This window comes from Ursus arctos, unplaced genomic scaffold (genome assembly GCF_023065955.2).
Source record: "Ursus arctos isolate Adak ecotype North America unplaced genomic scaffold, UrsArc2.0 scaffold_19, whole genome shotgun sequence".
Taxonomy (NCBI): domain Eukaryota; kingdom Metazoa; phylum Chordata; class Mammalia; order Carnivora; family Ursidae; genus Ursus; species Ursus arctos.
In genome coordinates, this window is record NW_026622863.1 from 56,721,186 (window position 1) to 56,730,018 (window position 8,833).

An 8,833-nucleotide genomic window follows, 5' to 3' on the forward strand; every position below is an offset into this window, starting at 1 on the left:
AACCGTCCCCCACCCTTAGGTGCTTCCCAAGTCACCTCGTCAGCAGAGCAAAAGGCACTTTTATCCCCTCTCATCGCTTAGGAAATTCAAGGATTTAAGGATGTTGTGCCAGGAACTGGGGCGATGACCAAATATATATTTCTTAGTATAAATCACAGTATCACACTCTGTTAGCTGAAAAGTTTTGAAATATGCTGGCTTCTGGCACAGAGGGTTCTAGAGCTTGGTCAACGTCACTGAAAGCCTTTTTAAAAGTGTGCTACCGCTGTAACTCTGCTTTCCTCTGTGGGCTTTGTTCTCAGGCAGGTTCGAGCCGGGTATTGGGCTCTGACAGCTCCGGGCTTGAATCTTCCCCATTCAAAGACCCCAGGGGAAAGAGAACAGCTATTTCTCCCAAATGCATAGCAAAAGTCCTGGAAACTCTTTAGAGAAAAATGGATATAGGCTCATCCAGGTGCTGATAAATTGACCACAGGTGTTATCAGTGATGAAGTAAGCCAACTGGTCAGTGTCGGTTCACAGATTCACCCCTGGAGCAGGGACTGGAGTTGATGATGGGAGGATGGCCGTCCTCCAAAAGGAAATCAAGATGCTGCTTTTATTTTTATTATTTTTTAAAGATTTATTTGTTTATTTTAGAGAGAGTGCGTGTGCACACGTGCGAGCAGGGGGAAGGGCAGAGGGAGAGGGAGAGAATCTCAAGCTGACTCCCCACTGAGCAAGGAGCCCGACATGGTGCTTGATGCCATGACCCTGAGATAATGACTGGAGCCAAAACCAAGAATCGGATGCCCAACCGACTGAGTCACCCAGGCACCCCAAGATCCTGCTTTAATTTTTAAAAATAAATTTATTTTTATTTAAACTCAGTTAACATATAATGTATTACTGGTTTCAGAGGTGGAGGTCAGTGATTCAGCAGTCTTATATAACACCCAGTGCTCATTACATCACCTGCCTTCCTTAATGTCCCTCACCCAGTTACCCCATCCCCCCAGCCACCTCCCCCCAGCCACCTCCCCTCCAGCAGCCCTCAGTTTGTTTCCTATGCTTAGGAGTCTCTTATGGTTTGTCTCCCTCTCTGATTTCGTCTTGTTTTATTTTTTCCTCTCTTCCCCTATGATTCTCTGTTTTGTTTCTTAAATGCCACATATCAGCGAGATCATATGATAATTGTCTTTCTCTAATTCACTTATCTCACTTAGCATAATACCCTCTAGTTCCGTCCACATGTTGCAAATGGCAAGTTTTCATTTTTGGATGGCTGATTAGTATTCCATTGTCTATAGATATCACATCTTCTTTATCCATTCATCTGTCGATGGACATCGAGGCTCTTTCCACAGTTTGGCTATCGTGGACATTGCTGCTATGAACATTGGGGTGCAGGGGCCCCTTCGGATCACTACATCCATATCTTTGGGGTAAGTACCCAATAGTGCAACTGTTGGGTGGTAGGGTAGCTCTATTTTCAACCTTTTGAGGAACTTCCATCCTGTTTTCCAGAGTGGCTGCACCAGCTTGCATTCCCCCCAACAGTGTAGAAGGGTTCCCCTTTCTCTGCATCCTCGCCAACATCTGTCACTTCCTGACTTGTGAATTTTAGCCATTCTGACTGAGGTGGTATCTCACTGTGGTTTTGATTTGTATTTCCCTGATGCCGAGTGATGAGCACTTCTTCATGTGTCTGTTGGCCATTTGTACGTCTTCTTTGGAGAAGTGTCTGTTCATGTCTTCTGCCCATTTCTTGATTGGATTCTTTGTTCTTTGCGTGTTGAGTTTGATAAGTTCTTTATTATGGATACTAGCCTTCTATCTGATATGTCATTTGCAAATATCTTCTCCCACTCTGTCTGCTGTCTTTTGGTTGTGTCAACTGTTTCCTTTGCTGTGCAAAAGCTTTTTATCTTGATGCAGCCCCAATAGTTCATTTTTACCTTTGTTTCCCTTGCCTTTGGAGACGTGTCGGGCAAGAAGTTGCTGCGGCCGAGGTCACAGAGGCTGCTGCCGCCTGTGTTCTCCTCTAGGATTTTGACGGATTCCTGTCTCCCATTTATGTCTTTCATCCATTTTGAGTCTATTGTATATGGTGTAAGGAAATGGTCCAATTTCATTATTCTGCATGCGGCTGTTCAATTTTCCCAATACCATTTGTTGCAGAGACAGTCTTTTTTCCGTTGGATATTCTTTCCTGCTTTGTCGAAGAGTAGTTGACCACAGAGTTGAGAGTCCATTTCTGGGTGCTTTATTTGGTTCCATTGCTCTATGTGTCTGTTTTTGTGCCAGTACCACACTGTCTTGATGATTTCAGCTTTGTTATAGAGCTTGAAGTCCGCAGTTGTGATGCCCCAGCTTTGGTTTTCTTTTTCAACATTCCTTTGGCTCTTTGGGGTCTTTTCTGGTTCCATACAAATTTTAGGATTATTTGTTCCAGCTCTGTGAAAAAAGTTGACGGTATTTTAATAGGGATTTCAATGAATGTATAGATTGCTCTGGGTAGCATAGACATTTCAACAGTATTTGTTCTTCTAATCCATGAGCATAGAACGTTTTTCCTTTTTTTGTGTGTCTTCCTCAATTTCTTTCATGATTGCTCTATAGTTTCCTGAGTATAGATCCTTTGCCTCTTTGGTTAGGTTTATTCCTAGTTATCTTATGGTTTTGGGTACAATTGTAAATGGGATTGACTCCTTAATTTCTCTTGCTTCTGTCTCGGTGTATACATATGCGACTAATTTCTGTGTATTGATTTTATATCCTGCCACTTTGCTGATTTCCTATATGAGTTCTAGCAATTTTGGGGTGGTCTTTTGGGTTTTCCACATAGAGGAAGATGCTGCTTTTAGATAAAAACCAGGATCTGGACAGTCAAAAGACCAACCAACTAACCAACAATGAAATAACAGCACAGGAAGACAGAGCCATGGGGGAGCCCCTGGGGAGCCCAGGAATATAGGGGAGGCTGTGGGTGTGGGGACAGGCTTTCCCAGGGCTATAAGATGTATGGGTTGGATTGAGGCTTGGAACTGCAGATCTGACCCTGCAAACTTGTTGTGTTAGTGTTCTCACACCCACCCGGGTGCCCTCAGAGGGTTTCTGGACCCTCAGGCTGGGACGGAGTCTTCTCCCTCAGTCCATGTCCCCCTGGGCCTGTCAGTTGTCCCGTCCAGCTTCTTCCTTCCTTGGAAATGCTATGGGGAAACTTCCTTTTCTGTTCAAGCAGGTCCCTTATGTCTCCATGTTGTGGCTTCTGCAGTCAACTTCCTTTCCCCTCACTCGGCTTGTCTGTGTTCCCATGACTAATAGATGAATGAGAGCATGAAGGGGGGTCTGGACCCCCAGCCCAGAGATGCTTCTGCCCTCTCTGCTAATGACAGGATGATTTCTCAGCCCCGACTTCACCTCCCCCCCCCCACATGGCCCCTGCTGTCCAGGTTCCCCTTCTGTGGTGACCACAGCTCTGTCACCCACAGCTTCCTGTCGGGGCTTCCTTGGCCTCACCCCCCAGTTTGGGCCATTTCCTTCCCTGCCAGAGGGACCTGAACACGGGCTCCTGCCCTGGCCGGAGCAGACATGGTGCCCCTGCTGCTGCTGCCCCTGCTGTGGGGGGGTAAGTGGGCCGAGGGAGGGGGGCTGGCCGGGTGAAGGTGGGAGGGGGCTGGAGCCACAGCTGAGCCCCCGTGTCCCTGCAGGGTCCCTGCAGGAGGATCCAGGGTACGAACTCCGAGTGCAGGACCTGGTGATGGTGCAGGAGGGTCTGTGTGTCCAGGTGCCCTGCTCCTTCTCCTACCCCTGGAGCTCGTGGTCTCCCCCTGGGATGCCCTACATGAACTGGTTCCGGGTTGGGGACAGCTCATACAGACGTTATCCTGTGGCTACAAATGACCGAAGGAAAGCTGTGAAGACAGAGACCCAGGGCCGATTCCTCCTCGTTGGGAACTCCTGGGACAACAACTGCTCCCTGAGAATCAGAGAGGCCAGGAGGAGCGACCAGGGAGCCTACGAGTTCCAAGTGGATACAGGAGACTACAGGAAATATACTTACGAAGATAAGCGGCTGACCCTGCAGGTGACAGGTACGGCAGGGGCCCCAGGAGAGGGTTCTGGGACGTGGAGACCCCCCTCTTAGAACAGGAACAGGACACTGGAACATTCCCTGCTCCAGGTCTTGGGGCTGGGATGGTGGGAAGAGATGTGGGGGCCCGGGGTCAGCTTGTGCCCTGAGGCCCTGGTCCCTCTCAGGGTCACACTCTGGGTCCCCACCTCCCTGGGGCCCAGGCACCTTCCTCTCTCCTCCTCAGCCCTGACACAGAAACCCGACATCCACTTTCTGGAGCCCCTCAAGTCTGGCCGTCCCACAAACCTGACCTGCAGTCTGCCAGGATCCTGCGAAGAAGGAAGATCTCTCGCCTTCTTCTCCTGGGTGGGGGGTGCTCTTGACTCACTGGACCCCGGGACTCTCAGGTCCTCGGTGCTGACCCTCATCCCGAGGCCGCGGGACCACGGCAGCAACCTCACCTGTCAGGTGCAGCTGTCAGGAACTCAGGGCACCGTGGAGAGAACCATCAGGCTCAATGTCTCCTGTGAGTGCTGGAGGGAAGGCTGCGTCCCTCGGGGCAGCGGGGGGAAAGGGAGTCAGTCCTGCGATCCTTTACCTGGTGGAGATTAGAGGAAGTCGGAGAGCCCATCCCTTCCACTTACGGGACTCCTGGAACAAAGGGCAAAAGCCCACCCTGCCCCTCACCACATCTTTCCTCCTCAGACGCTCCACAGTTGATGACCACCCACATAGTGCAGGGAAACTGCACAGGTAGGAAAGCTCCTGTCTTCCCTGGGGCTGTGACTGGAGTGGGGTGTGCCTGGTCAGGGCTCAGGGCTTGGAGATGAGACCCCCCCTCCTCTTCCCCTGGGTCTGTGTCTGCCCCACACCCACCTCACCAGTGTCTCGCATCGTGGACCCAGGATTGCTTTCAGCTGCTGCCTCTTCTTTTCTCTGGTTTTGGTGTATTATCTATCTTTTACTTTGAGTTCTAATCGACAGAAGGGTGTATTAGTTTCAGGTGTAGGACATAATGATTAGGCATTTGCGTGTATTGCAAAAGGATCAGCACAGTCAGTCTACCTAACATCCCTCACCACACACAGTTACACATTTTTTCCTTGTGATGAGAACATCTGAGATCTACTCTTGTAGCGACTTTCAAATATACAGTATAGCGCTCTTAACTATAGTCACCGTACTGCGCGTTACATCTCACGACTTACTTATTTTATAGCTGGAAGTTGGTACCTTTTGACCTCCTTCCTTTTTTCATTAGCTTTAGAGTTTATGGTTGTTTTCCTTTTTAAATGATTTATTTATTTGCCTTTGAGAGATGGGGGAGAGGGACAGACGGAGTGGGGGAAGGAGTCTTTTTTTAAAGATTTTATTTATTTATTTTTAAGAGACAGAGAGCGCACATAAGTAGGGGAAGGGGTAGAGGGAGAAGGAGGCTCCCCGCTGAGCGGGAAGCCTGACGCAGGACTCGATCCCAGGACCCTGGGATCATACCCTGAGCCGAAGGCAGACGCTTAACCGCCTGAGCCACCCAGGCGCCCTAGAATTTATGTGTAATTGTAGTAAAAAAGACACAACTTGCAACTTACTATCTTGCTTAAGGCTAGAGCTCCGCCGTGTTGAAGGCTTTCACAGTGTTGCAACCGGTCTGCAGAGCTCTCTCCATCTTGCAGAACCGAAACTCTATGCCCATCATGCACTGACTCCCCAGCCCCTCCCCCAGCCCCTGGCAGCCCCCTTTCCGACCTCTGTCTGGGCGATTTTGGCTACTCCAGGTTCTGCTCCCTGCACTTGAATTTCTGTCTGCACTCTTTCATCGCTGATCTAGTCATTTTCTGTAGGACCCTTCGATGTTCCCAATCCCTGAAGCTCCACCCTGGACCCCTGTTGCTCTCTGTGTCCACTTTCCTGGGCATGTCTCCACCTGTGACCCCATCCCTATTCTGACCCTATCCTGCTGCCTCCCACAACTCTCTAGCTGGCCGCAGATCAGACATGTAGCTGCCTCTCGCTGATGCCTGTCTGTCTGCTACTTAGCCCCGGGGCGGGGGCGGGAGGTCTGGACACCACGCTAGATAGCTCCCCTTCTCACCAGCTGCACCCCATGGGTCGGCAAGTCTTGAGAACTTCATTTCCCCAATCATTTCTTTCTTCTTGCCTTTGGCCCCACCAGCTCCCATCTTATCCTGGACCCTGGACCGTTGCCTCAGCCTTCTCCCCAGCCTCCCTGCCTCCTGTTTAATCTCTCTGGTGCAGGCCCCCCTTGGCCCCAGCAGGATCTTTCTAGACCCAGCGCTGATTCTGCATTTCCCCTACTCATAGCCCTTCCTGCTTCCCGGTAACCTCACGGCAAAGCCCAATGCCCTCAGCCCAGCCCTCAAAGCTCTCAAATTTCTGACCCTGCCTTCCCTCCCACCGTGATCATGTCTCTGGTGCTTCCAGTCTTCCCTGCCAAGTTACAGGTCATCTGCCAGACGGTCTCAATTCTTGGCACATCTCCACCAGAGCTGCCCGCCCACCACTCGCCCTTCTCACCTCAGCTCAGCCCCTTTCTTTCTGGTGGCCCGACTTGACCACCAGGGTCATTGAGCCTTCAGCCCCGATTAGCCTCCCCCTTAGCCCTTGTCGCATGGCCCTGTCTTTGCACTTGGGGCTCTCCAGGAAGGGTGAGGGAGAGATGGATCTCTCGGCTCCGCCCACTTTGTGGTGACTCTCTTACCCAGGCCCGAAGACGCTGAACAACGGGACATCACTGCCTGTCCTGGAGGGCCAGTCCCTGCGCCTGGTGTGCACGGCTGACAGCAACCCCCCTGCCAGGCTGAGCTGGTCCCGGGAGGGAAAAGCCCTGAGCCCGTCCCAGCCCTCAGGGGTCCTGGAGCTGCCCCATGCAGGGGTGGAAGATGAAGGGGAATTCACCTGCCGGGCTCAGCACCCGCTGGGCTCCCAGCACGTTTCCTTCAGCCTCTCTGTGCAGAGTGAGTTGTACACAGGTTCTGGGGGTGGACTGCCTGGTCCGGTGTTTGGGGGTGTGGAAGGGACTGGGCTCTGGGGACAGAACTTCCTCCCCTGTGCCCCCTTCCGCAGGAAGCCCCTCTGCCTGCAACTGTGTGACTGAGAAGCAGGAGGGCTCCTGGCCTCTAATCCTCACCCTGATCCGAGGGGCCCTCATGGGGGCTGGCTTCCTCCTCACCTATGGCCTCGGCTGGGTCTACTACAGCCGGTGAGCGGGCCTGTCCCTCTGCAGGGAAGGCTGGTGACGGGTCTGAGTTCCGGGGGGGCTGAGCGGTCCCACCCTGCCTGGAGTTAGAACTGGAGCGGCGGCTCTCTGATCGGAGACCCGTGTTGGTTCCGCAGGTGTGGAGGCCTCCAGGGAGCGAGGCTGAGAGTCCTGACCGAGCCTCCCTCCTCCTCAACACGGGACTGTGGTGTGGACCTGAAGCCCAGGGGGACAAATCGGGGACGTCATGGCCAGCTTCCTCCTGGAACCCCTCAACTCAAACCTCAGTTGTACCCCCAGGAGTTTAATTAGGGGAGGTGAATGAGCGATGACGTGGAGAGGCCAACGGCATCAGAAAGTTACTACTTTCCCAAGGAAACGTGGCATGCCACGCCATGCGGGGCCACAGGGGGAAGGAGCACCACGTTTTGGTTGGGAGGCAGAAGCGGGTGCAGGGGAAGCCTCGCAAGAGCCTTGCCTGGGGTTTGCGTGGGAAAGGCAAGGCCAGAAGTGCCGCTCAGGATCAGCTAGTTGGAGTAATTCTGTGGGGGCCTTGGCCTATAGGGGTGGTTCTAGTTGTCTGGTACCTGTCTTCGGTGATTTCAGGCAGGGGCGAGGGTGGCCTGCTGTGTGCTTAGAGAAAAATGGTGTTTGGGGGCGCCTGGGCGGCCCCGTTGGTTAAGCAGCTGCCTTCAGCTCAGGTCATGATCCCGGGGTCCTGGGATCGAGCCCCCCATCCGGCTCCCTGCTCAGCGGGGAGTCTGCTTCTCCCTCTCCCCTGCCCCTCCCCCCTGCTTGTGCGCTCTCTCTGTCTCTCTCTCTCTTTCTCTCAAATACATAAAATCTTTTTAGAAAGGGAGTGTCTGGGGGACACGGGCTGGGAATTGGTTGGTTTGGTCTGAAAGGTGGGCTCCTGGCAGAGCACTGTGCCATATTTAAGAGCTGGCTGGCCCTGGGAGGCGCCGTCTCTCCCCAGACGGCAAGCTTTTTAAGATAAAGGAAATAAAAAATCTGACTAATACACACCTCCACTGATGTCCCCTGGTTTCTGCCTACGCCAGTCTCCATCTGCTCAGCTTGCCTTTCCTTGCTGGAGTTGCCCACCCCACCCCTCGCACCTTCCTCTTCTCCGTCCCCAGCCCTGCCCTTAGAAAGGAGTTCCCCAGGCTCACTTCCCCTGACCCAAAAGTTACCTGCTTAACCCTGAGTTTCTGGTCAGAGTCACGAATACAGCTTTTCCTTCCCAGATGAAAGACACCTACCTCATAATAATTACTACAGAACATCACACTTACTTATAAATAAACGTTTTATTAAAAATGCAACATAAAAATTGATTTTATTGTTTAATGTCTCTGTGGAAGTTTCTAGAGAAGAATTACGTCTTAATCTTCTATCCTTTTTGTGGAACATGTTCCGAAGATGACTTTTTATTTATTCCTTGTGTTTGGAGGTCTAACTTAAATTGATTAAATAATCAGATCTAAGGAGTGCCACCAGATGAATGTTTACCTATGTGCAAACTCTTGCTTCCACCACCCAGTTCAACGTACAGATTC

At 51.8% G+C, this 8,833-nt stretch overlaps 1 protein-coding gene across 2 annotated transcripts; it reads left to right on the forward strand.

Annotated features, from left to right (window-relative positions):
* Window positions 1-3,524: 3,524 nt before the first annotated feature.
* Window positions 3,525-8,607, forward strand: LOC113247268 (sialic acid-binding Ig-like lectin 14). Of its 2 annotated transcripts, XM_026488243.4 has the most exons (7): window positions 3,525-3,610; window positions 3,693-4,076; window positions 4,302-4,583; window positions 4,763-4,810; window positions 6,781-7,032; window positions 7,142-7,277; window positions 7,412-8,607. In XM_026488243.4, exons 1-7 carry the CDS (start codon window positions 3,574-3,576, stop codon window positions 7,584-7,586), a joined length of 1,314 nt encoding a protein of 437 aa, XP_026344028.1. In that variant the 5' UTR covers window positions 3,525-3,573; the 3' UTR covers window positions 7,587-8,607. The 2 variants fall into 2 exon arrangements, with proteins under 2 accessions (XP_026344028.1, XP_026344032.1); XM_026488247.4 differs by lacking the exon at window positions 7,142-7,277 and having other exon boundaries at window positions 7,412-7,537.
* Window positions 8,608-8,833: the final 226 nt, after the last annotated feature.